Here is a 27,699-nt window from a genome sequence, read left to right on the forward strand (position 1 = left end):
ATGGGTCTCCTGAATACATCACACTGATGGGTCTTGACTCTTTATCCAATTTGCCAGTCTGTGTCTTTTAATTGGGGCATTTAGCCCATTTACGTTTAAGGTTAATATTGTTATGTGTGAATTTGATCCTGCCATTATGATGTTAGCTGGTTATTTTGCTTGTTAGTTGATGCTGTTTCTTCCTAGCATTGATGGTCTTTACAATTTGACATGTTTTTGCAATGACTGGTACCGTTGTTCCTTTCCATGTTTAGTGCTTCCTTCAGGAGCTCTTGTAAGGCAGGCGACAAAATCTCTCAGCATTTGCTGTCTGTAAAGGATTTTATTTCTCCTTCACTTATGAAGCTTAGTTTGGCTTGATATGAAATTCTGGGTTGAAAATTCTTTTCTTTAAGAATGTTGAATATTGGTCCCCACTCTCTTCTGGCTTGTAGAGTTTCTGCTGAGAGATCCACTGTTAGTCTGATGGGCTTCCCTTTGTGGGTAACCCGACCTTTCTCTCTAGCTGCCCTTAACATTTTTTCGTTCATTTCAACCTTGGTGAATCTGACAATTATGTGTCTTGGGGTTGCTCTTCTCAAGGAGTATCTTTGTGGCGTTCTCTGTATTTCCTGAATTTGAATGTTGGCCTGCCTTGCTAGGTTGGGGAAGTTCTCCTGGGGGATAATATCCTGAAGAGTGTTTTCCAACTTGGTTCCACTCTCTCTGTCACTTTCAGATACAACAATCAAACATAGATTTGGTCTTTTCACATAGTCCCATATTTCTTGGAGGCTTTGTTCGTTTCTTTTTACTCTTTTTTCTCTGAACTTCTCTTCTTGCTTCATTTCATTCATTTGATCTTCAATCACTGATACCCTTTCTTCCACTTGATCGAATCGGCTATTGAAGCTTTTGCATGCGTCACGTAGTTCTTGTGCCATGGTTTTCAGCTCCATCAGGTCATTTAAGGTCTTCTCTGCGCCGTTTATTCTAGTTAGCCATTCGTCTAATCTTTTTTCAAGGTTTTTAGCTTCTTGGCGATGGGTTCAAACATCCTCCTTTAGCTCGGAGAAGTTGGTTATTACCGATCTTCTGAAGCCTACTTCTGTCAACTCGTCAAAGTCATTCGGAGGAAGGAGTTTTGGAGGAAGGAGAGATCTAGGGAGGGTTTTTTGTCTTGTTTTTTTGAGAGAAGGATGTTGGCAGGGCGCGGTGGCTCACGCCTATAATCCCAGCACTTTAGGAGGCCAATGCAGGCCGATCATGAGGTTAGGAGATTGAGACCATCCTGGCCAACATGGTGAAATGCCCTCTGTACTAAAATACAAAACATTAGCCAGGCGTGGTGGTACACGCCTGTAGTCCCAGCTACTTGGGAGGTTGAGGCAGGAGAATTGCTTGAATCTGGGAGGCAGAGGTTGCAGTGAGCTGAGATTGCGTCACTGCACTCCAGCCTGGTGACACAGCGAGACTCCGTCTCAAAAAAAAAAGGAGGAGGATGTCATGAGGGGTGCAAGCTCGACATAGGGTAGAAGAAAGCCTGAATATAGGGAACCTCTTGCCATTTGCCATTCCTGGTGATAAAATTGTCGAGGTCCCTGAGAATCTGAAAGTTAAAGGGTGCCATTCTCAGGCGATCAGCTGTTATTATCTCGTTTGTATTGGGGCCAGGCCATGTTGCAATAAAAAACTAAACACTTTGGCTTTAGGCTTCCCTGTGAGCCAAGTTCGGCGAGGTTGTGAAGGAGACAGCCCAGAGGGGAGGCGTGGGAATGTGGGTTGGTTTGGCACCACGTGGACTGGTGAGAGGAGGCCCAGGGGGTCTATTTTTATTAGGCATCCCCAGACAAAAGAGACCTGGAATCTTCTTTCCAAAGAAGACAGTTAAGCTGAGAAGAAACTGGGCGCCCCCAAGATGTCCTCTAGCTTAGTCCCACTGGTCCTCTGAGGACTGGGACAGCAGACCGAACTTTCTCAGGTACCACGAGAAAGCCAGGAGAAGGCAGATCTTACCAGTCAGCTGAATTAGTGTCTGATGTTGGATGTTCCAGTTGGAATTAGCAAAGGGCCTCCTGAACCGGCATGCGCGAGGAGGAGAGAGGGAGAGGGAGAGAGAAAGAAGAGGGAGGAAGAGGGAGCAAGGGTTAGGGAGTGAAATACCCATCGCTGGTGGTTGGAGGTAGATTCCTGAGACCTGAGGGTTTTGAGAGCCCACTGGGGAGTAGCTGCAGCCCGAGCCTCGCAGTCCCCTTCAGATTAGTTGTCGTGCTCACACACATCGCTGGAAAAGTGAAGTGAGAGAAAAGATGGGGTGTGTGGCCAGAGACTCCCAGGATCCAGGAGTTAACTCAGGACGAGCCGCCGCTGCCCACTGCTTCCTGGGTTGCAAGAGAGCCTCTGTCCCCAACATGTGTCCCGGGTTTCAGCACTAAATGTAAGTGTTAAGGAGGAAAGAAACATGAAAAGCAGCTCAGCAATCAAAAATAGGTTTATTTTGGACAATAAACCTGAGAGGGCCTTCTGGCCAAGTTAGGTCAGAGGCACTCTCTCTTACAGGCTAAGAGTATTTAAGGGTTCAGGGTGGGAGAGCTTATCACAGGCTCGAAATGTTTCTGTGTCTCTTTGTCTTGCTTATCTGGGAGAGAGAGTTTTGTTTCTGTTTCCATACATCTTCCTGCAGCTGCAGGCATACCCGCCACGTCTGCTTTTAGCTTTCCTATCTTGGTGCACCTAAAGGGAAAGGAATGTTCTTATTAGGGCCCACTGTTTTACTGGGGCCCATGGTATGACTGTGAAGTTTGGTGCTTACCCAAGAGACTTTCCCCCCTCCCTCTGTACCCAGCTGTGTTATCTGTGTTTCACTATCTGCTCTTTCTGGCTGCTTGTTAGAATCTTGAGAGGTGATTTCCTTGAAATGCATGAGGTTAGAAAGGGAGCTGGAACTGAAAGTGGCAGTGTTTTTCCAAGATGATGGTGCTCCTGCTCTATCAAGGAGGAGGAGTTACTTCTGCGGCAGGATGAGCCCCAGGATAACCTCGGCGAAGCAAGCCACATCATCCTCCTCCTGGGTTTTCAGGCGCTTGGGGCTACCAGCCCGTCCTGAACCCAACACAGAGCTCTGAGCTGGCCGGCTGAGGGGACCACATCACCGGGCTCCCGGAGGCAGCTGCGCTTATTGGGACACCTTCCCACATGCTGCTCCGGTGGTACCTGACCTTGTGCCAATCCAGCGCCATGGACCCCCTTCCCTCTTCCTCCCACTGCCCATCACAGTTCTCACAGTTTCAGAGATGCCAGCGTGCTTCGGAGAAGTCGGAATGATCCGATATTTACTAAAGGCTTTGGTTTGGCTTCCAAGCTCAGTGTGCTTCCGAGATCACCAAGCGCTTCTGTCTGCGCAGGCCACTTCATAGATGCCTAACTGCTTCAGGGGCTACAAAGCACTTTGATTACTTTGCAATACAAAGTCCAGAGCTGTCAAAGCGCTTCCGAAGACCACAAAGGGCTTTAAGGTCCACACATGGCTGCTGGACCCATGGGCTCCCGCAGCTCGCCCACCTGCCCTGGGCTGGAAGGGGCCCAAGCGCCCCTCAGAGCCAGCTGCACCCCTGAAGGCTGCCTCCGGACAGCCCACCTGGCTGCCGAGGCCCAGACACCCGCCCTGCCTGCCCTGTCGGGCCGCCCACACTGTTCTGCCTGGCCCGACCTCTGCCCAAGATGACACCACTCTGACCTCCCCAGCGCCTGCCCTCTGGTATGTTTTTCTCTATACATACATACCTATGATAAAGATTGTTAGGCTAATAATAACCAATAAAATAGAAAAACTATAACAATATATTTTAATAAAAGTTATGTGACGTGCTCTCTCTTTTTCAAAATATCCTGTATTCTTATGATGATGATGTGAGATGCCCCAGTCCCTGCGTGTGGGATAGGTGAGGGGAATGGTGTAGGCATCGTGACATAGGGCTAGGCTGCTCCTGAGCTTCCTGTGATATGTCGGGAGGGTCACGCAGCCATGACAGTGTCAGTGGTTGTGTGTCAGAAGCAGATGATGTGGCTGGCTGATGAGCGAGCCACGTTTGCAGCCGGGGTACACGGGACAAAGGGGTGGCACATGTTCCTGGGGGGATGGTGCAGGATGTCATCGTGCTATCAGATTGGCATGCAATTTAAAACTTAGGGAATGCTTTTTTCTGGAATGTTCCATTTAACGTTTTCTGACTGCAGCTGATCTCAGTTAACTGAAACTGCAGAAAGCGAAACCATGGGTAAGCGGGTACAGCTATATGACTTGAACTGACACATTCGTTTTTGCTCAAATAAGTTGTGGAGAATCCACGATTCTACTGGTCTACGATGGAAAATGAAAAAGACCATGTCCTTTTCGATTTCTCCTTTAGAGAAGGGAGACCTTGTTGTAGGAGTGAATCGGGTGGCTCCTGGCTCTCCGCTGTCCACCGATGCTTTGCTGCGTCCACACACTTTCAAGTCCTATGCCCGCTCCCACGCTTGGTCTTTATGATGCTTTTGTCCTGTAAGATGGCCCCACAGCAGAAGCCTAGTGTGGTAGCAGCCTGCTTCACATGAATAGGACTTTGACAGAGTAGCTCCGTTTCCGGGTGTGAATTCAGAGCCCCGCATACCTAGTTTCATGCCACAGTGACCCAAGTGAGTCACCCTGTCTGCTGCAGTCCCCTGTCCCCAATTCCGTCATCTCAGCCACCCAGTTTCATTTTGAAAATTAATCTCGTGGAAGTTTCTGTTTGCTTTTATTGCTTTCTTTCTTTGCTTGTCTATTTCCTAGTACTCACACGTGCCATTAAAAAGGTGACTGGAAAAACAGCTCTTAAAACTGCAAGAGAAATAGTATAAGGTTTTGTGTAATAAAAAATACTGCAACTTTCCAATACTGATAAATGTGGACCCTTGGTAGGATTGTATGCTTTTTTCATGTGAAATACGAAATTCAGAATTTCTCCTAAATTTAGGATTGCTTTGTAAAAATCCTTCACTGTTGGTAGAAAGTAGTTTATATTAATAAGTAAAAAAATCAAAAAGTCAATGAGAAAAAATGTAAAATAAAAAGTAAAGGTAGTTATTAATCTATAATTATTTATAATGTCAATTTTTAGAGTTAACGAATTACGTGATCCAATGTACCAGTATCGAGTTGACACCGGAAACTTTCAGGTAAGGATTGTTAATGAAGCCTGCAATTCTTCTTCTTAATGCTGTTTTGTAAAATTACTGAATTTTGTGACTTAAATTGTTCTGTTGAGCTTTTTGCTAACTACTTGGGAAGGGCTACATAGAAAGTTCAAGGGTAGAAGATTTGGGGAAAAAAATTTTTTTTTTTTTTTTTGAGACGGAGTCTTGCTCTGTCGCCCAGGCTGGAGTGTAGTGTTGCAATCTCAGCTCACTGCAGCCTCCACCTCCTGGGTTCAAGTGATTCTCCTGCCTCAGCCTTCTGAGTAACTGGGACGATAGGTGTGCGCCACCACACCTGGCTAATTTCTGTATTTTTAATAGAGATGGGGGTTTCACCATATTGGCCAGACTGGTCTCAAACTCCTCACCTCAAGTGATCTACCCATCTCGGCCTCCGAAAGTGCTGGGATTACAGGTGTGAGCCACTGTACCCGGCAGAAAAGCTCTTTAAAACAATGTTTTTACTCCCAGTCTTTGGTTTGTGGCTGATGCAGTTTGAGGCCCTGTCACTGTGGTTCTGGTCGGCTGCTCTTCCCTTCCCAGTCAGGTGTCAGGGAGAACCAGCCATGTGGGCTCTGGAACAGACCCCAGGGCCCACGTCTGTTGCTGAAGGAGACACCGGAGAGCAGAGCCTTCTCGGTGCTAAACACGCTGGTCTAGTCCACTCCCTTTGCTTTACATAAGGTCCCAACTGAAGTCACTTAGGTGCTTTTGAGAAAAATGATCCCAATTCCTGCTGTGCTGTCCTGTGCTCTGAGCTTTGGCCGTAAGAGAGGAGCTCTGGCGCTGAGAGGACAGGAAAGGGCTGGGCAGATGGCGTGGGCCAGAGCCATCGAGGAGCGGGGACTGCGTCTAAAGACACTGTCCACCCCGCGGCCTGGCCCTTGTCAGAACCCACGGGCCTGCCCTCCCCATCACAGCTCTGTCTTCAGAAAAGGGCTTTGGCTTGCTGTGACATTACAGAATTGTGCACTTTTAGACCTTAGGTCCTGTAGGGCATTTAATTCAAGCCCCTCGTGTCACAGATAAGAGAACAGAGGTCCAGAGGTTGATGGTTAAGACGGTGCGTGGATTCCCAGGGCCTAGCCTGGGTCCTTTCTTGGACATCTGCCACCTTCCCACATGCAGGGGCAGGGTGGGGAGCCAGCCCCTCGCCCCCAGGGGCGAGAGAGACAGATAGTGGCCACCGCAGTCTGAGCACCCACTGTGCCTGGACAGGTCCCTGGTGGGAGGAGTTTGGGCTCTGCTCCGCTGATTTGCAAGGCCTGGGGTGTCGTCCACCTCAGGGGAGCTGCCTGTGCTCGCAGCGGGACTGAGCAGATGGTCCCGGGTGGGAGCCCATTGTTCTGCTTCCTGGAGGGACCTTCAGGATTTAAGTCCCGTCTAAAAACCTGTGGCTTTCCTGCCTGTGGTGGTGCGGGGAGGAGAAGGTCACAGAGGCCCTGTTCTGACTCAAGTGCTGCCTTGTGTCCTCCTAGGGAATGAAGGTCTTCTTCATGGTGGTGGCAGCGGTGTACGTTCTTTACCTCTTGTTCTTGATAGTGCGGGCGTGTTCCGAGCTACGTCACATGCCTTATGTGGGTAAGTGCTCCTTTCAGAATCGGTGCAGGGGTGGCTTGGGAGTGACTCAGGTGGGGGAAGAAGTGGTTGGAGTCTCCCAAGCCAGGGGCCTTCCTTGAGGGCCCAGGGACTGGTCCATTCCCACAGGCTGGGGACCAGGGCATGTGGTCCCCGGGAGCCACAACAGGCCTAACAGGTTACTCTGGCATTTGGGGCCCTCAGAGCGGCCTGGGTCCTGCGGGACTGCACCCTGCAAAGCAGGGCGAGTCACCTTGAGCTTGTGGGATCCTTTCCTGAATCTGTCCCCACCAGGGGATGGTGGCTGTGGCCTCCCTGGACACCACCCTGGGCTTGGGAAGGGACCAACGTTCTCCTGGGCTGCGGGTGACTCCGGCCAAGCCTGGAAGGAGGAGCATTTGTCCAAAGAGCTTTGCTTCATTTTTGTTTTTTATTTTTCAAAATAAAATGCGAGTAGAATTTACTTCCAGGGTTAATGAGAGTTTCTTTCTTTTTCAGATCTCAGGTTGAAATTTTTGACTGCATTGACTTTTGTAGTACTTGTCATTAGGTAAGAAGACCTTACTTCTTGAAAAGAGCAAAACGGAATTTTTCTTTTACTGTCAGGAATATCTGTTGCCTCCTTTTGTGGAGTGGATTTCAGGGTACTTCTAGCCCAGTAGACTCATGAGGTTAGAGGGCCTCCCACCAAGGGTGGGCAGCTGAGAGCAGCCGTCAGCCTGGAGAGCATGTTTTTGTTGTGAGTGGCCAAGGACTGGAGCACGTTCACTTGCACACTCGGCCCGTGCTGGGCATGTTCCGTCCTTGCTGTGCCACCTGCTGTGTATGTAGTGTGCAGTCGCTAGCTGGACGTGAGGGCACTGGGGACCTCAGGATCCTTGGGGTGCCCCAGGGACAGGAGTCTAAGTGAGTTAGGCCGGCAGACACCCTTGAGCAGCATGCTCCGTTGCTGCCGTCAGGGGAGATGGGAGGCGAGGTGGGCTTGGTCCTGTTGTGTCAGGGAGTGGGGTCAGCCTGAGGTCTCCCGGGGCAGGCTCGGCCTGGCCTGAGTGCCCCAGACCTCCCTGGGGACCGGTGCTGGCCAGTTGATAGAGGAACAGAGCAGGCTGGGGAGTTGTTTATTTGAATCAATTCCAGGTAATTGCTTGGTGGTTTATGGTTTGTCTGTTTCTCCTAAAATCAGAATCCAGAGGAGGAAAAAATCTAGCTGCTGCTTGCCTTTTTAGGTTGTTTGGATGGCAAATAAGCGGATGTTGGCCCTTTTCCTTTATAGGAAAAGGACAAGGGGCCTCTGGGAGGTCAACCCTTGTCCAAGCTTTCCAGGTGGGCTCTGGGAGTCCCCACCTTGTGGAGGGCGAGGACTGAGATAGGCATCCAAGGCCGTCCACCACCACTAGGAGTGTGAACTCAGCTCAGACTTGAACTTGAACTCGAATTTCATTCAGCATCAAAATTCACTCAGAATAATGCTGCATGTGTGTTGTATTGGTCTCTGTTCAGTGCTAGGTGTGCACATTGTCTCTGTGACGTCTCATACACATGGCCATACAAGCTCACAACCTCACATACAGGCTCACTCACACAACCTCACTCATGCCTTCACTCACAACTGACCCACGCTCACACACACACCCCCTCATTCTCACACATCCTCACTCACACCCTCATTCTCACCCTCACTCACACCCTTACACCCTCACACCCTCACTCTCACACCCCCACACCTTCAGTCACACACCCTCACCCTAACTCACCCTCACACCCTCACCCTCATTCTCACCCTCACACCCTCACTCACCCTCACTGACACCCTCACTCTCACACATCATCACACACCCTCACTCTCAACACACCCTTACACCCTCTCTCACACATCCTTTTACACACACCCTTATTCTCACACCCTCACACCCTCACTCACACGCCCTCACTCTCACCCTCTCACACCCTAACACACACCCTTGCTCACACACCTTACACCCTCACTGTCACACATCCTCACACACACCCTCACCCTCACACACCCTCACTCTCACCCTCACACACCCTCACACACCCTCATTCTCACCCTCATTCTTACCCTCATTCTTACCCTCATCACACCCTCACTCTCACACCCTCACCCTCACACACCCTCACTCTCACCCTCACACACCCTCATTCTCACCCTCACACACCCTCATTCTCACCCTCATCACACCCTCACTCACACACCCTCACCCTCAAACTACCTAGTCCCCAAGTTGAGAGCTACTGTCTACTTCTGGTGGCCTGTCTCAGAAGTTGCCCCGCCATGTGGTCTCTCTTCACACGGGTGTTAGGGGACTCATTGATCCTACAAATAGTTACCGAGTGCCTGTCCCGGCAGACAGGCTTCTCTCTGTCACGGGATTTCTGTTCACACAGAGGGAGACGAGTGGCAAACAACTAAATACATTCCCCCTGCGTGCCATGCTGCAGACGAAACAAGGAGACATGACTTGCAGAGGGGAGGGGTCCACTTTAGATGAGTGGTTTGGGGATGTGTCTCTTGGAGAGGTGACATTTGGCCGAGGACCGAGGACCTGAGCCACCCCTGAAAGCTGTGGGGTGGCTGCCCCAGTTCGCAGAACAGGGCACTGGCAGCCTGGGTGGGCATCGGCATGGCGAGGTGGAGAGACAGCTGCGTCGCTGGAGGCCAGCGTGGCTGGAGATGAGCAGGCGTGGGCGCGGCGGGAGGCAGAGCGAGCTCTTGAGTCCAGTTTCCATTCTGTGCTGGGAGACCGCCAGAGGGTCTTGAGCTGGGAGGTGAAAGGGTCTGGTGCACATGTTAATGAAGCCTTCCGGCTGAGGGTGGCGTGTGGGAGGTGAGGTGGAAGGCAGGTGGGGGAGGAGCCTGTGGACCTGTGTCCTGAGGCCTCTGTTGTCATCTGTCACCGGGTGGGAGTCTGAACCAAAGGTGTTGCCTTCGCTGCTGTGCAAGTCACTGGAACTGACCGGGGAGGCGTCCCTGTGTCTGAAAGGGGAGCTGTGACTAAGGAAAAGCAGACTTCCCTTGGGAGAGGGGCTCTGTCACAGGAGATGGTCTCGAAAACCTGCGTTACAAAAGCGAGAACAGGGAGGAAGTGTGCCAATGGGGCTTCAAGGCCCCGAGTAGGGAGAGTGTGACGGGGCCTGCAGCAGGGTTCATCCTGTCCCTGCAGCCGGCCGGTGGGTCTAGCCTGCCTAGATCTGAGACCAAAAACCAGAAGCAGGGGCTGTCTGTGTGTGTGCGTGTGTGCGTCTGTGCGTGCATCTGTGCACGTGTGTGGAAGTTCCCATGCAGAAATCATAGTGTACAGACCGAAAACTTGAATGGGGTGAATAGAGAATTCTCTGAAGCTAGTGCCGTTTTCGTGCATGTTTACATATTGTCTCTGCTCCTCTGTCTTTTTCAGCATCGCTATCCTTTATTTGAGATTTGGAGCTCAAGTACTACAAGACAATTTTGTAGCAGAGCTGTCAACTCACTACCAGAATTATATCCTTTTAACTGGAGGGCCCTGGCTGCAGGAGGCCTGCTTAGCATTGCAGCAGTTAGTGGCTCGGATTTGCCCCTCTTAAGAGGAGACAGGTCAGCTCCTCGCGCCCTGTTCTCTGGAGGCCTCATCTCTGCTGAGAGGCGTCTCAGTTGGCCCCGCTGCAGCCCTGGGAAGGGGCAGCCTGTCCCTCGTCTGTACACAGGAAGCTTGGCTCAGTAGTTCCCCCAGGTCAGGTTTCGGGTGGCAGAGCCCGGCTCCAAACCCAGAGAGGCTGGTGCTCTGGAGCATGCCCACGCCACCCTGCTTTCCACCCAGAGGGGCAGGTGCCACGAGGTAAATGAGGTGTGGTTGCCTCTCCACACCGTGGGGCTCCAAGCCCCTACCGCCCTCCAGCAGAACACTGGGGGGTGGCTGAGGGCTGCCGCGAGCCTCCTGTCTCCCCCGGGATATCTCTCTCATCATCACTGAGATGTATCCAAGGGCATGACAGTCGTGGCAAGTTGAGCCTGTGTCTGTAGGGAAGAGCTCAGAAAATACTGGGACCCCCTTCGATTCCCGCTATGCCCGAGGCCAGTGGTGCAGGGCTGTTGCCTCCCGGGAGCCCTGGCCTCGCACAGAAGTCGGAGAGGTTATGTATGTGCTTTCCACTCCTCCTTGTTGGGGACACTTCAAGAGTTAATCCTTTAAATCCTGGGTTCTTTCTTTGGATTTCTTATGTCCCAGTTAATGCATGAATTAATATACGACTTTTTCAAATTTTCGTGACTGAATTTCACGCTAAGCTTTTATCAGATTTTCACAGGGGTCTGTAATCCAGAAAATGTTCAGAACAATTGGTTTGAGAGTTTGTTTCCAATTCTTTATTTCATTATTGTGTCTAGAGACCTTGATTCACCGTATGCCCATGGCCTTCCTGCCCTATTCATGTAACTTGATCTCTTCTGGCCCTGCCCTCGGTGCTGGTGACAGGAGCGCCACCAGATGGTCCAGTGGGTCCAGGTTTCCACTGATGAGAGGCCATAGTTCACCTGCTATTTACTGTGACCTCGAAGAGTCCTTGTGACCCCTGGCTGTGGGCTTGAACTGTGGAGTTCTGACGTCTGGGTTATGGACCCCCGGGCACTGGCGGGTGCTTGGCACTAGAAGGGGCTGCTGATGGCGGGAGGAGCGGTCAGGCTGTAGGCAGAGCCTCTGACTGATGGGTCCAGATGCCGCGTTCCTTCCCTTGACAGCACCACCAGCCGAGTTCTTATCTTTCTATGGCCTGTTGAACTTCTATCTCTACACCTTGGCCTTTGTATATTCTCCATCGAAGAATGCCCTCTATGGTAAGCCACCCTGGGGTCTAGGCTGCTGGCCAGGTAGCAGGCACAGAGGCCTGTGTTCATCCACGACCCACTTCCCGGGTTTCCCATTCATGTGGGCACTGTGATGCCCAGTGACTTCTCTTGGCAGAGACAGTGAGTTGAAATGTCGAGCTCTGAGGTGAGTTGGGGCCCAGCATACATAGAACCTGCGTTGTGTCATTCCCACAGAGTTGACACACTCATTTTGTTAGTGTCAGTCCCCAGCTTTTGCTCTTCAGTTTGGGATTTTTTGACTTTACAATGGTGCAAAAGCAATGCACATTCAGGAGAAATCACACTTTGAATACCCAAACAACCATTCTGTTTTTCACTTTCAGTACAGCATTCAGTAAATTCATGAGAGAGTCAACATTTATTAGAAAACAGGCTTTGATCCTTTGATCCCAGCACTTCTGGAGGCCAAGGCGGGAGGATTGTTTGAGGCTGGGAGTTTGAAACCAGCCTGGGGAACAAAATAGAGACCCCATCTCTACAAAAATTTAAAAATTAGACAGGTATGGTGACATGTGCCTGTAGTTCTAGCTACTCGGTTGGCTGAGGAGGGACGATCGCTTGAGCCCAAGCGCTTGAGCCCAAGGTTGGAGGTCACTCCAACCTCGGTGACAGAATGAGACCCTGTCTTTTTAAAAAAAATTAAAATAGGCTTTGCATTAGATGATTTTGCCCAACTATAGGCTAATGTAGTAACACTTAAGGCAGAATAGGCTAAGCTGCAGTGTTTGGTGCCTTAGCTGTAGTTGATGCATTTTTGACTTCACGATATTTTCAACCTAACGATGGGTTTATCAGGACATAACCCCATCGTAAGTCAAGGAGCATCTGTAGTAGTGTTGTTACCATTAAAAAAAAAGCCAAAACATACAAAAAGTCACCCAATAGTGAAACCAAAACAACCCTCTTGCACAGGGAATGAAAAAGATGGGAACTCTCTAGAATATAGGCAGCCCCCCGCACCCCCCGACATCTTACAGTGGGCTGGCACTTTCCCAGCACCTTCACAAACGGCATCTCACTTAAGCTTCACAACAACTTTATGATAAACATATAATCATGCCCATTTTACAGAAGCAGCAGGTCGCTGCACGTCCAAGGACTGGGCGGGAGCAGGCAGGGCAGAGCCACATCTCCTGGGGCCTGTGTTCAGCTCCCCACTCCCCGTGTCAACAGGAGGCAGCTTGTGCGTGGGCAACGGCAGCCTGCCTGCTCCTTCCCACAGGCTGCCTCCCTCAGCCTTCAGGACGTCCCTGCCAGGCAGGCCAGGCCAGCCCTGTCTTGTAGATGAGAAAATAGCCTCATGAGATGTGTTCAGGTTCATACAGACATGGCAGCATCTGCAATTTGAATCCAGTTCTTTCCAACTCCCTTCCTTTGTCTGGGACAGCATCCTGCCTGTCCAGGTTCATCACGTCCATTGCTTGAGATGAAAATGCTCTTGTTGGTTTTCAGAGTCCCAGCTGAAAGACAATCCTGCCTTCTCCATGCTGAATGACTCCGATGATGATGTGATTTATGGGTAAGTCCCTGTCTGTTAGAAGGCCGGCACACCTTGGGCATCCCAGCATGGCCTTGCATGTTTACTGAATGGGTTACTCTTCTAAAATTATTTTCAAGGTATGAAGGCATTTACCTTGGAGTGTCAAGTGGCTCATGGTTTTGTTTTCACAGTATTCGGGCTTAGATGTGGTAGTAGTCCTTTCTGCTGGCTACCTGTAGGGCGGGCTGGCCACAGGAAGAACTGTGCTTTCTGGACTGATGGGCCCTGGGAACTGGGGGTGGGGGAGAGGAGGACGGGGTGAGCAGTAGCAGTTGGTGATAGAAAATTGAAAGAGCAAAGCTGTGATGGAATTCCTGCTGGAATGGTGTGTCAGTGTGGAAGAGGAAAATAAAGAGCTGTCAGAAGTGAGACGGTCTCAAAGGTCTCTTTGCTCACAGGAGTGACTATGAGGAAATGCCGCTGCAGAATGGCCAGGCCATCCGGGCCAAGTACAAGGAGGAGTCAGATAGTGACTGAGCCCCGGCCAGCCCAGCGAGGCGACAAGGTGCCTCTGGATGCTTTCCCCGGTGACCGTCTGCTGATCTCCCCCTGTTACATTCAGACTTTTCTTATAAGCAGAGATTTCCTGTTCATTTGTTTACATATTTTTTTTAAAGGAAAACCAAAACTGAGGGCAAATTTAAATGTTTAGCCAAATTTATTGTCATGGTGGCTACGAGAAGAGAGGCATTGATAACAAGTTTCAACAGCCAAATCCTTTTTTATGAAGATTTCAGATGAGCATGTTTTCAGTGATGAGGAGGTAATTACACGTTTTTAGTAGAGTGAATTATGTACTTTTTTTTTTCCTGTAATCATTCACTGATTCCAAGTTCACGGGCAGCCTGTGACTAGGTCCTCAGTGTAACAGCATCACCCTCTTTCTTCCCTTTTTCATGGTACTGTTTTTTGACCCTTTAAACTCAAAGGGAAGCCTTATCTGTGGCTGCTTCAGGGCAGTCCTTCCTTGTTGAGTGGCCAGTGCCCTGGGTAACCAAGTGGCTGAAGTGATTGGTCAGTTACGTGGACTGCGTTTTGTGCAGTGTGAGTTACGACTCATCAGGGGAATGGGGGATGCCTGGGTTCCAACCCTTCACATCACCAAAGGGGAAGTAATAGTGTGGAGTTCTGAGGAGGGTTTGATAAGTTGAATAAGGAAAGGCTAAGATAATTTACAGGTTACCAACTCCCGTGGGGAAGGTCTTACTGCCATGGTGCTTTTCAGGGGCCTGTGTGTACACACATGATTAAATGGATTTCCCTGTGGGAGGTATGGGCAGGAGAGGAACCCTTACCATTCCAGTGAATAGCAGTTTCTGCAATTCTGTTGAATATGAAATGCCATAGAGCTTTATTTATTTATGTAAGTAAAAGCTAAATGAGGGGCCAGGCGCAGCAGCTCACACCTGTAATCTCCACACTTTGGGAGGCCAAGGTGGGAGGATCACTTGAGCCCAGGAGTTTGAGACCAGCCTGGGCAACATAGGGAAACCCCATCTCTATAAAACATTTAGAAAGTTTGCCGGGCATGCTGGGGCATGCCCATAGTCCCAGCTACTCAGGAGGCTGAGGTGGGAGGATCGCTTGAGCCCTGGAGGTCAAGGCTGCAGTGAGCCATGATTGCACCACTGCACTCCAGCCTGGGTGTCAGAGCGAGAACCCGTGTCATAAATAAATAAATAAAGCTACATGAAAGATTGATAGAATATTTTAGATTATTTATTGGCCAAAAGTTTTAAAAACTCATATTTGGAAATGAAAGTAAAATGTTTTAAATGGTTCATGGAAAATGTATTTGGGTAGAAGGCAACTCGTGCTTCCGGAAGGGGTTCCCTGTCCTCCATGTGTCACACGGCGGTCAGGTAGGGATGACCTGTTCTGTGAAGTCCTTGGCACCGCTGAATCTGTGGCATCATAGAAGGCCCTGGAGCTTCCCTGTTCCTTTCAGTCAGGGACTCCATATAGAGTCTCATGTGGATGTCTCCCGTGCTTTCCTCTTGACCTCTACAGTCCCACTTTTATTAACATCCGGTAACTGTGGGCAGCCTGACTAATGCCCTCTTGGCGATTGAGGTCTAGAAGATGATAGTTCCGCAACGCAAGCAGTACCTACTTTTTTTCTTCATCTATGCATTGACTCTCAGATTACCACGCAGAGCTTCACGTTATCATCCACGTTAAGTAGTGCTAGGACCTTAGAGATGTTCATGAGAAACTATTTGTTATGACTTTACTTTGTATCTTTCCTTTTAATTTAAACTTTAACGATAATGTACTTTTAATATGGATTCTATTCACATTTGTTTTAAAAACCTTGTAAATATGAATGTTTAAGACAACTGTTACTGCAAGGGTAATTCAAGTTTACATGATTTTTAAATTTGCAATGATGTGTTTTTTTTTATTCTGTGTATTGAAAAAAATTTTCTGTTGCCAAATTTTACAACTTCTAATAAGACTACTATAATTTTATGTGAACTGATGAAGACGTGCTGATTAACATATTCTGTGATAAGGTTTACAACTTTTAATCATAATTGTCCATGATTTTGGAATGCTGTTATTTATCAGTAAATGTAAAATATTTGAGGCATTTGGCCATACACACATTAGAACTTTTTAAAACTTTGTCCTATAGTGTAATTATAAACTGATGACTATTATCTTCATACATTGAGTCTTCATGCATTAATGAAATGAAAAATATAGGATTATTTATTTACTTTTTGTAACTAAGTTGGAAATAAAAAAGTTAGAAAGTACTTAAGGGGAAAATGGTTCTTACTAAGTCATTTATTTTCAACTTGTCTTCCCTGGTATATCATAAATTACTGACATATTACATACCCCATGTAAAATTTTGCTTAAACTCTCTAGCACTTGGCATGTAGAATATGTACCATAGGTATCAGGTTAAAACACTAAAGTCTGCCAGCAACTTTTGACAGTAGCAAGCAAATTGTTGAAGAAAAAATAAATTATTTACTGAGGGTAGTTATGTTAAAGTTTTGCGAACTTAAAGGGCTGACTTTAGTTCTTTCATGGTAATGGCTTGAATAACATCATCTTTGGGATTTTTTAAATACTGGTCCAGTCTAGGAGAACCTGGAAGATGACCAGAGGTATTTCAGTTTCCCTAGGGAGAGCTTCGTTATCCATGTGGATAATAAGTCTGCTTGATTTATTATTAAATCATTACAGCAGTGAAGTGGTGCCATTTTCTCTCTCTTAAGCCCCATTTGAAAGGCTAGAGAAGGGGATATATATACTATGTTGAAGGTTTGTAAGGTTGTTACTGTACATAATTGCAGATTGCAATAAAAGCTTAGATACATTTTGTAAACCCAACCCACTAAATGAGCAGGTTACAAGACAAATGTCACCAGCCTCAAGTATTTTATGAACTATTTACTGAGGGTAGTTATGGTAAATATAATGTGGTACATTATTTCCTGAATCCTTTATCACAGGAAAAACACAGACCCTCATAAAAGGGATAAGTAAAACGGATATGTCTGAACATTTAGTGAAGATGAGACTTAAAACATGAAAGTGTATTTGTGTATTTTGAGGGTTTTAGAAACCGGTTGCCTTAGAGGTTAGACTTTTGAAGGAAAAAAAAAAGATACAAATCTTTTCCCCTGGCCAAAGGGAAGTTGCGTTAGTCTGTGGTATCTTGTGATGCTGTTTATCTTGGTTTGACATTGGAGATATGCTGGTAACTGTGATACCATACTATAAAACAGAAGAATTTTCTGCTACTAAAAACTGCCTTTTTACAAAATGACTGTAAATATTTGTAAAATAAAATAACACTAAACTTTAAGCCCAAAAGGAGAGGTAGAGCCGTGTGTTCAGTTGTGGACCTGTCCGTGGGGCACAGTGCCACCCCATCACAATGTTGCTGTCATCAGGCAAAAGTGAATGTTTGTTTATGGCAAATTCACGTTTTGCGAATGGCTTAATTCTGATACTACCTTTCTGGGAAATGTTAATAAATTTTTAATATTCACTTTTATGTGTCTTGATTTGTTTGCTCTTTGTGTGTGGAGTTAATTTGGCCTTGCACACATAAATGCCTTAATAAAGCGGCTTTGGAGACAACAGCAGGGCTTTTCCATTTCAGCAGGCAGGCACAGAGGTATCTTTATTGCCGTGTCTAATGTGGCCTGGGGAAGAGCACTGAAGATGGAGACAAGGCCTGGGTTTGGGCCCATCTCCCTACTTGGATGTGTGACTTTAAACCAATCAGATAACCTCCAAACACATTTTCTTATTTTTAAATGACTGCAAATTGCTGAGGACACAGAATGGATTGTGAAAGAAAGCCATTTTGTAAGCTATGAAGTACTAAGACAATTTGTGAGCCCTACAGAGGACAAGGGATTAACAGTTAAGGTGTTACAGCTTTGGGCCAAGTGTGAGTTAGAGCTCTCTGGCTAAGAGAAATTGGTTTGCCCACCTCCCACCCCTTAACCTCTAGAAGAGGAGGGCTTAAGAATGGGGGGTGTGGTGCCCAGGGGTAGGAATCTAACCAGAACCCAGCAGAGCTGTCAGGATCCTGGTCCCATGGGTGAAATGAGTACATCATGGAGAGGACCACAGCAGAACTGCAACTTTTCTCTTTTTTTTTTGGTTGTATAGATTTTTTTTTTTTTTTTTTTTTTTGAGGCGGACTCGCTCTGTCACCCAGGCTGGAGTGCAGTGGTGGGAACTTGGCTCACTGCAACCTCTGCCTCCCGGGTTCACGCCATTCTCCTGCCTCAGCCTCCCAGGCAGCTGGGACTACAGGCGCCCGCCACCACACCTGGCTAATTTTTTGTATTTTTAGTAGAGACGGGGTTTCACTGTGTTAAGACAGGATGGTCTTGATCTCCTGACCTCATGATCTGCCCGCCTCAGCCTCCCAAAGTGGTGGGATTACAGGCGTGAGCCACCGCGCCCGGCCTGATTGTATAGATTCTGTAGCCACTCAGTAAATACGAAGAAATCGTTTATGATACTATGCAGACTATGAAGAACACAACAGACTTTAGATTTGAATAATTTATTCTAACAAAAGTATAAAGTATGGAAAATTAGTGTATTTGAATCATTTCAGAGAGTAGAGCAAGTTTCACACTAGCAGATTTCAGATTTTAGCACCTTTGAAACGAAATATTCAGAGTTAAGACAAGTGGCAACGCAGGCTGCAGGTGACCTACAGAGATACTCATCTGACTTCGGTGCCTTTCACATCACAGTGCGGTCATTTGGTTTTTTCCTCTACATTGTGAAAGTGCCACAAAACAAAGAGAATGAGAAAAGAGTTCACTGAATTCATGGCTGGTGGTTAGAGGATGAACTAGAGACAAAAGGAGAAAGGCCATAGGCTGGACTGCAGGTCAAATAGACAGTCCGAAGGCACTGACGATGCAGTACATGGTCTTATTCTCCCATCGCACAGTGCAGCTCCCTGCGGGAGGGAAGAGAACAGCATTTAAGGCAGGGAAAGCTGGGGGACGACGTTTTACTCACAATAAGCCCAACAGTCAAGTACCCATCTCTATGCTACACAACCTTGGCAAGTCTATTATAAAATGTTTTAAAAGGTGATAAACACGCATTGCATTCAAAGATAGGAAACTTCCAGTCATATATTTCACACAACAAAACTTCACAAACATGAATGAAAGTCATACCGTCAGTAGAGCTGTCCCAGAAGCAGGAACTTGCCGTGTGTAATCCAGCTCCATTCTTCTGCATAATTACACAGGTCACTTAAGTTAAAATAAATTTTTGTTAGAGAAGTCTACTGGGTAACACAAATGTCATTCTGTCCACTTTTAGCAAATGTACAATGTACGTAGCTCCACATGGTTGATGTTCTCGATAAAAATTATAGGGACAGATTGCCTTGTCTCACTATATTGACAAATTACAGGTGCTCCTTGACTTACAATGTCCCATAAACCCATCATAAATCAACAATATATGAAAATGTAAGTTGCAAATGCACTTAATAACCTGGTAAATCCATCATAAAGTTGAAAAATTCTAAGTTGAGCCACTGTAAGCTGGCGGCTGTCCACACTTCCTCTGCACTTCACTTGTTCTAAAAGCATCCGATGGGACCTCCTGTAAGATCCCGCTTCACATACGATCTGCAATTGTACCAGCAGCTAAATGGTCAAGCGTACGCTAACGTATACTACACACATGACCGACTCCCACCAGGAGCCTTCCTTGAGTTGAGGCCACGTTAGGTGTTGTTTCTGGTACTGGACGCCCCTCTGATCAGTGTTAAAAAACCATCCCACAAATATACAAGAAAGAAAAATCCATTACCGATGTATTTAAATGGTTTTCCCAGCTTGGTGAGTTGGCTTAAAGTTTGTTCTACTACATTTGTGGTCCACTGGTTCACTTTGCTGTGTTGATAAGCGTTACCACCAATTGCGCTTTCTATAGCCTAGAAAACAAAGCACAAAGTGCGTCCCGGTGAACCAAATGCACCCACACCACCTTTCAATCAGGAACTGACGGCACCCCAAGAAGTGATTTATGAAAAGTTTATTTTTAATCATGAGGGTGCCTTTGCAAATACACTTTTAATAGCATTATATTTCATTTAAATAAGTTTGAAATTTGCTTTAAAAATTCATAGTGTGTCAAACTATTTACACATTTTGACCTAATAATCACATTTAATGTTCACTACTATTAATACATTTTTTTTCCTGTTGAGGCTAGAAAATATTTTGCCTATTCATTTCTTAAAAGTATATTACTTTTATCTACTACTACCTAACATATACTAATACTATATATTAGATGAATTGTATTATTTGTACAACTGACGATATACAAACCTATCCAAATAATCATATATTAAAAAATACTTTTATCCAGCATTGTCTGAGAACATGTTACCACATTAAGTGCATTTTTCAGATAACTAAAAGCCCTTTATATTCCAAAACTTATTTTAGGTTTATGATGAAATTTTTTTATTTTTATTTTTCTGAAGCAAGGTCTCCTTCTGTTGCCCAGGCTGGAGAGCAGTGATGCAATCTTGGCTCACGGCAGCCTTGACCTCCTGGGCTCAAGCAATCCTCCCACCTCAGCTTCTCTGGTAGCTGGGACTGCAGGCATGTGCCACCATGCCTGGCTAGTTTTTTGTAGAGATGGGGTCTTGCTCTGTTGCCCAGGCTGCTCTCAAATGCCTGGGCTCAAGTGATCTTCCTGCCTCAGCCTCCTAAAGTGCTGGGATTACAGGCATAAGCCACAGCACCCAGCCCAACTTTTTTTTATCATACGTTTACTTCTTTTTCTATGCTATATTCTTTGGGGGTTATCTGACAATGCAAGGCTCACTGTCGCTGCTCTTGCTAAGCTTATCATCATGATATTGCCATTGTATGATTTTCTGGGTTTTTCACTGTCAGCTCCCCTTTCACATGGATGCCAGTGTGCTTGCATCTCAGCAACTTTATTCTCTACCCCTAACTTGCTGTGCTAGAAACCAGGAACCTGAGTTTCTATGACAGTTATGACCTAAAGTGAAAATAACAACATTCAGTGAGGGCCAAGGTCTGTCCTCAGACAGGCAGAGCAAACCAGCAGTCCAGGGATCTGAGCTGTGCATGGTGGTGATGGACTGGTATCTGATGCCTGGGGCTTAGATCTGGCGACTTTGCTTTTGAGGACCTAAAACCTCCCTAGGTCACTCTGATTTCTACCTAGAGACCTGCTGATCATCTCCCTGAGACTCTTGAGTAGTCACGTTACACATAGGGCTGGCTTACTTCCTGTCCTCGGCCACTGTGCTCCCTCCCAGCTCAGAGGCTACAAGAGGGCTGGGGGGCCAGAAGTCCCGGTTTAAGAGGACAGCAGTATTACTAGACCTGGGCATTGTCAAAGGGTAGGGGGGGCTTTGTTCAAGCTAAACCTCTCCCGTCAAAGGGTGGGGGAGGCTTTGTTGAAGCTAAACCTCTCCCTCCGCACATACTTTGAAATTCAGTTTTTCAAGGAGGAGGGAACCCTCCACCAATTTTGGACCTGTGCAAATTGACTACTACTCAATATTTAGGGTCACTTGAGTACAAATTACCTATTGTGGGGGCAAAAAAGCTGTTGAGGCCAGTGACACAAGTTCAAGTAACACTGCAAGGTCACCTCATGTTTCCATGTGGATTGGAAATGTGTTTTTTGTTTTGTTTTGTTTTGTTTTTTTGAGACAGAGTCTTGCTCTGTCGCCCAGACTGGAGTGCAGTGGTGTGATCTTGGCTCACTGCAACCTCTGTCTCCCGGGTTCAAGCGATTCTCCTGCCTCAGCCTCCCAAGGAGCTGGGACTACAGGCATGCGCCACCAAGCCTGGCTAATTTTTGTATTTTTAGTAAAGACGGGGTTTCACCATGTTGGACAGGATGGTCTCGATCTCTTGACCTCATGATCCGCCTGCCTCGGCCTCCCAAAGTGCTGGGATGACAGGCGTGAGCCACCGCGCCCGGCCCGGAAATGTGTACTTTCAAGTGTACTTGCTAATTGAAAGCTGGTAACCAACTCAAAGATAAGGCAGAAAACAAATGAGGCAGAACTAGACTTCCCAACAAGCCCCCTTCACTGTTCCCAGTTCTGGTGTAATCCACCCACCTTCCTGCCCCCTGCTGTGTTCCACGTGAAACTGTGTATTTAGAAAAACCATGAAAACCAAACGTACAGATCCCGCAAAGCAACCAGAAAGTCACTCCTGATGCTGAACAATGTAAATGGTCAAACAAAATCATTTTGCCTTTGGATACTGATCACAAACATAGGTTATGGTTTTTTATCAAACACTAGTCAATAATTTACATTAAATTCTAAATTACATCTGAAACCCCAAACAGTATCATTAAATTCAGACCATCTAATAGTTTTCTTTTAGCCAATGGCTTTAATATCTGTGCCCCCATTTTACCCAGGGAAGGCAGGGAAGCTGATGAGGAAACTCCTTCTGGCTTCGTTCCTACCCTAGGTAGGAATGAGCCCCTAGCTCTCAGCACCGCTCCAGCCACACCTACCTCCTTTCACTCCCTCACACACCATGCACTGCCCCCACTTCCCACGGGGTCTTGTCCCCTCTTTTTACTGCATTACCCCTACTTCTCATTCTTCAGATTTCAGCTTGAAATGGTCCCTGAACTCCCTGGGTGGCTCACATTCCCCGTTCAGTGCTCTCACAGCACCACCACTAGTGGCACTTACCACACAGCAAATGCAGGCTGACACTGGCCAGCAGGACTGTTTGATGTGTCTGCCCTGCCCGCCCCTCAGCTGTAAACTCCAGGAGGGTCTATGCCCTGCGCGCTCCCTCAGTGTGTACTTTACTTTCTGAAGGAGTAACACACATCCCTTCTGTCTCTCTTCCTCTTCAAGATCAATAACACAATAAAGTGTGAAGTTTAGGAATGTAAGAAAAGTAAGCAAATAGGCCCCAAACTGGATCACTAGGTCCAGAATAACTGGAAATTGATTGTTCAATTTTCTTATACTCACTCTTTCTTCGTTCAACCCTGGAGACATTTATTTGTATACCAGGATTCTTTTATGCTTAAAAGATTATAGAATCAAGTCTTGGTGATATTCAGTAATAATGCTATGTACATAAAATTCCTTATCTGATTTAAAATATGTAATTTACATAATATAGGAGCAATTCTTATCTAGCTATTTATTGAAGTAAAAACTGTTACTTGAAACACCAAAACACACAGACTCAGTCGAAACAATTCCAACATAGTATTTAAAACACATTATTTTCTCTAATATAAGCTATTAAACATTTAAGAAGTGAGCATTTCTCCTCTTACCTCTTTTACAATGTTGCTCACTTCATCAACAACAAAAGCAGTCTGTAAGGAAGAACATTCAGTTAAATTTGATTTATTTAAAAGGTATTTCCACTACATTGATAAATGCAAATTTAGGTAATGAACATAATTTAGAAATGAAGACCTTAGAAATAATCTAACTAGACTGTTCAACTTTACCAAGGATGGCATTAGTCTTCAGAAACCAGAAGACTAGAATACATGCACATAATTTAAAGGTATTCTGTTTTATTTTTATTTATTCATTTTTGAGATGGAGTGTCGCTCTGCAGCCCAGGCTGGAATGCAGTGGCGCGATCTCAGCTCACTGCAATCTCTGCCTCCCAGGTTCAAGTGATTCTCCTGCCTCAGCCTCCCAAGTAGCTGGGATTACAGGTGCCCTCCACCACATCCAGCTAATTTTCGTATTTTTAGTAGAGACGGGGTTTCACCATGTTGGCCAGGCTGGTCTCGAACTCCTGACCTCAGGTGATCCTCCTGCCTCAGCCTCCCAAAATGCTGGGATTACAGGCGTGAGCCACCACACCCGGCCCTGTTTTGTTTTAATCATGCCACAATCTAAGACTTCACTTTAAACTAGAATTCATTCTCTTCTTCCATTTCAACTGGCTGCTAGAATCATTAACCAATAGAGAGGCTTAATGAGTTGGCTGATTTTTGTATAAATTAACTGAAGCTGCTGAAGCAATCCATTTAAGATGTAATTCTCTCTTCCATGATGTAAACTGATTAGCAGGATCAGTTTGACCTTGAGGAAATTTTTTTAAAGCACCATTAGCTGTAAAATGTACAATGATTATATTATCTCCAGGTAATTATTTTTCTTTCCCAGAGCTGCCCTCCTACTCCAGGACTAACCACCAGCTGCCAGCATGGCTGTTCTCTGTCAGTGTCTGGATGACTCAGGAGGTGGGCTGCCTGCAGTAATCTAGTGCCAGGAGTAGAGTTTTCCTTTTACACATGGTAGATCTGAATGGGTAAAAGGTCATCCTGAAAATAACATTAGTCAGGCACTTGCCTGCCAATGTGCTCTTCACATGAGCACAAGCGTTTAAAGTTACTGCTGAGTCCCAGGAAAGGTACGCAGCTCTGGACATGCCTTCGAGAGGGCAACCCCGGGGCCCCTCAGTCAACATGCATCCTGGGGGAATCAAGGCAGAGAACCCTGACTTCGCAGTCAGTCTTCCTCCCTGCCTGGCTGCTGTCCACTGCAGGCCCTGCCCTTTCTTTTTAGGGGGGGTCAGAAGCTGACTGCCCGAAGCCACCTCACTTGCTGTACTCAGAAGTCGGACTTGGAAACAAAACCAACTCGCTGAGTGAATAACAATTTGCAATATCTTAGAGATTAAGTCATTTCTGGAAGCTTAAAGGATCCTTCCAAGTGACTACAGTGACCTTAATCACAAAGGAAAGGCACTGTATCACCTCCCATATGGTTACAGTACGAAAAAGGTTGAGGGACATTTTAAAGAATTTTTAGTGGAAAGCAGAGAGTTGTATTGAATCCAGTGGATAGTTTTAACTTCTCCAAGAAAGATGAATGGTGAATTGAGAGAATAGTTACAAAGGCCCAGGCATCTACACCAAGTTAGAAGAGATGCAGAAAAGGCTGCTAAGAGGCTGGTGGGAGGACCAGACCGGGCCATTCAGTACATACCTAAGACATGCCTACTACAAGACAGCCATGGTCTCCACCTCCCAGGGCCTCCATCCCAGGTGGAACCCTCATCACTCTGTCCAGCCCCTTCATTTTACACATATGCGATGGAGATCTCGAATAATGAAGCCACTTAGCTACCTCATTTGTGGGAGTCAGAATCGGACTGCAGTATTAAGCGCTTTCCTTTACAATCCGATTTCTTTTTTAGAAGTTTTACTCGATATTACTATAATACAAGACATTTTCCAATATTATATCAGCAACAGTTTAAGGGGAAAGGCTTTTTCTTTGCCAACTGCTCCTGAACCAGGTCTTCTCGTCATTATTCACTTGGCTGCCATCAGCATTCAAACACTGATTATGCCACCGTCACAGGAAGTGTGTGCTAGTTAGGAAATCAGAACAAAACTGAAACTCTACAATCAGTCCTTAAGTTTTAGTTTTATTTTCCCTGAAAACATTCCTCCTTAAACTAAATTTCTTTTTTTCTTTTTTTTGTTTTTTGAGACGGAGTTTCGCTCTTGTTGCCCAGGCTGGAGTGCAATGGCGCGATCTCGGCTCACGGCAACCTCTGCCTCCCAGGTTCAAGTGATTCTCCTGCCTCGGCCTCCCGAAAATAGCTGGGATTACAGGCATGCACCACCACGCCCGGCTAATTTTGTATTTTTAATAGAAACGGGGTTTCTCCATGTTGGTCAGGCTGGTCTCGAACTCCTGACCTCAGGTGATCCGCCCGCCTAGGCCTCCCAAAGTGCTGGGATTACAGCCGTGAGCCACTGCGCCCGGCCACTAAATTTCATAAATGGTAAGATATCCAACTTTACCAAATGTTTCTATATTTTTGACAGCCTGCATAATAAATCCATAGGGCTCTATCTGAATTTCAACAAGGATTATTCAGTAAGAAGAAAATGAGTGTTGTATCTCAGCTGCGCCCATCAGCTCTATTCCCCGAATGACCGTGAGCTTGAAGAAAAGCCATTTCACGCACACGGTGCCGACGGGTGTCTTCTGCTTGGCGAGATCGTGGGCTTTATCCCACTTCCTCAAGGAGGCATAAGAGATGATTTTTTCCCCACAACAATGAGCTTTCTTACAGACATCTTAAACGGAAATGAAATGTGCTACTCATCCCCAGCGCTGCAGAACCAGGTGAGGCCCGAGACAAAGGCGCGGGATGGCCGGGACGCCAGCCCGGGGCGGAGCGTACCCGCACCTCCGCGGGGAGACGTCCAAGCCTCGGCGCTCCCAGCCCGGCCGCCGCGCCCCGCTGCAGGCTGGGGCTGGGGTCAGCCCCGCAGAGCATGGGGCGGTGATGTCATCCTCCCGGCGAGCTTGGCTGCGGGCCGGGGGCGAGGCCCTGCGGGAAGGTTTCTCGGCACCGCTCACCGGGGCGCTCTCTCCGAGTCACGCCCGGTGCCTCCCCGCGCGGGAAGAAGCTCAATCCCCTTCCCGCCCCCCGCGCCGGGGAAACGGCGGCAGTGTCCGGGCAGAATGGGGCCGGGCGGAGCGCCGGCGACCGGCAACCTCAGGCCGTGGGCTGCCGAGACTGGCCTAGCTGAAGAAGGTGGGCAGCCAGGCCTTTCCGGGCAGGACCGCGTGTCCTTCCGCGGCCAGGGCTCTAGGCCTCCACCCTTCCGTCGCCGACCCGGCGGTTACCTCCTCCGCAGCCTGGTAGTCTTCCATCTTTCCTCCGCCGCGTCGCCTCCGCCTCCCTGAGTGGCACGGACTGCGCAGGCGCACTCAGGCCCCGCCCCGGACCTGCCACGCCCCTCTCCGCTTGCGCCTGCCTCGCCCAGGCCCAGCTCCCCCCTGGGCCCCGTCCACGCCCAGCTCCCGGGCCCCGCCCTTCCCTGCCCGGACCCTCAGTGACCCCATCCCTGGGCGGGGCCCGTGGGTGGACCCTGAATTCGCCTCTCCTCTTGTCCTCTGGGAGGTGGTGGTTTCCATGGGAACCCGTGAGGGTAGCCGGGCAGCTCCCTAAACCTTAGCAACAGAAACAAAACACACGTACAAAAGGCAGTCCTGGAGGGGAAGCGTGGTCCCGGCCCCTCCTCCGGTTTGTACTGTGTGGGTTGACGCGGACGTTCAAACCCGCTCGGACACCTGGCAACAAACTCGAAAGTGACTGCTGAAGGCAGTGCGCCCGGTGAGACGTTGTTGCAGTTCCCTTGGGGACTGGGATTGGCATACTTTAGCTATCTGAACGAAACTTCTCTTTGGGGAGTTAAGTTTTCCAGGTAAATGATAATTTTTCCTTTAAGCACCATTTAAAAAAAAACACACATTTTGGGTGGAAAATTTTGTAAAATGTGGCACACTTCCTGACTACCTTAACCATAGTGAACTAGACAGACTTGATTTGTATGTGGGTTCTTTATGGAAATTAGGAATTGCACTGGGCTCTGGTAAACTGCCCTCCACGGAAAGCTGGGGCATATGCATCTATTGGCAGGTATTCTGGGGCTCAGAGTTTTGATTTTGGCGTTTGCTTTTTCTGGTTTCGAATGCACTTGAATTCAGGCTGCTGGAACCCACTTCCCATTCCCCAAGAAAGAGCTGACTGCAAGGGTCCCAGGGATTTGGTAGAACTAAACTTCAAATCCCACATCTAATCCATCAGCAACCCTTGTTATTTCTACCCCATATGCTCGGGACCCCAGTTAAAGATTGATACCTCTCATCTGGATTATGACCATCGAACTGTAACCTGGTCGGTCTATCAGGGTCTTATTAAAGCCCTTCAAGAGGAACCTAACCCAACGACGCTTCCCTCCCCTCACCCATTCTGCCCTGCCGTAAGTCAATAGTTACTAAGTTGTCAGACTATAGACTAATCTTAGTGATCTTTGGATGACTGAACTTTTAACATATCTTAGCTCAAAATCTCCTACAGAGAGCCATCCTGTGATCACTGCATCTAAGGTAGCCGACCTCCTCATTCTCCACCCCTGCATCCTGTACATTTTCCTCATAGCACTTCTCTCAGTTTGCAAGAACGTATTTATG

The 27,699-nt window shown here is 47.4% G+C and overlaps 3 protein-coding genes across 18 annotated transcripts in view; 2 read left to right on the forward strand and 1 right to left on the reverse strand.

The window, feature by feature from the left end:
- Window positions 1-17,187, forward strand: part of TMEM181 (transmembrane protein 181) — a 97,085-nt gene extending 79,898 nt beyond the window's left edge. For all 6 annotated transcript variants that reach the window (XM_054558385.2, XM_024248271.3, XM_063725267.1 and 3 more), the window contains exons 11-17: window positions 5,121-5,178; window positions 6,675-6,777; window positions 7,273-7,324; window positions 10,191-10,273; window positions 11,513-11,602; window positions 13,088-13,154; window positions 13,574-17,187. In XM_054558385.2, coding sequence (XP_054414360.1) covers window positions 5,121-5,178; window positions 6,675-6,777; window positions 7,273-7,324; window positions 10,191-10,273; window positions 11,513-11,602; window positions 13,088-13,154; window positions 13,574-13,652 — 532 coding nt within the window. In that variant the 3' untranslated portion in view covers window positions 13,653-17,187. The remainder of the gene's footprint in view (window positions 1-5,120; window positions 5,179-6,674; window positions 6,778-7,272; window positions 7,325-10,190; window positions 10,274-11,512; window positions 11,603-13,087; window positions 13,155-13,573) is intronic.
- Window positions 17,188-18,206: 1,019 nt separating this feature from the next.
- Window positions 18,207-26,523, reverse strand: DYNLT1 (dynein light chain Tctex-type 1). Its single transcript, XM_009242404.3, has 5 exons — window positions 26,350-26,523; window positions 23,010-23,051; window positions 19,503-19,626; window positions 18,857-18,934; window positions 18,207-18,630 (listed from the first exon to the last, which is right to left on the reverse strand). Exons 1-5 carry the CDS (start codon window positions 26,374-26,376, stop codon window positions 18,560-18,562), a joined length of 342 nt encoding a protein of 113 aa, XP_009240679.1. The 5' UTR covers window positions 26,377-26,523; the 3' UTR covers window positions 18,207-18,559.
- The window catches only part of SYTL3 (synaptotagmin like 3), a 116,902-nt gene continuing 115,170 nt past the window's right edge, over window positions 25,968-27,699 (forward strand). For 5 of the 11 annotated variants that reach the window (XM_054558393.1, XM_054558403.1, XM_054558390.1 and 2 more), the window contains exon 1: window positions 26,523-26,930. The gene's annotated coding sequence lies outside the window, so the exon portion shown is untranslated. Of the gene's footprint in view, window positions 26,931-27,353; window positions 27,489-27,699 lie in introns of all 11 variants that reach the window. The other 6 variants (XM_024248273.2, XM_054558389.1, XM_054558405.1 and 3 more) reach the window with 4 other exon arrangements.

Source organism: Pongo abelii, chromosome 5, assembly GCF_028885655.2.
Source record: "Pongo abelii isolate AG06213 chromosome 5, NHGRI_mPonAbe1-v2.0_pri, whole genome shotgun sequence".
Classification (NCBI taxonomy): domain Eukaryota; kingdom Metazoa; phylum Chordata; class Mammalia; order Primates; family Hominidae; genus Pongo; species Pongo abelii.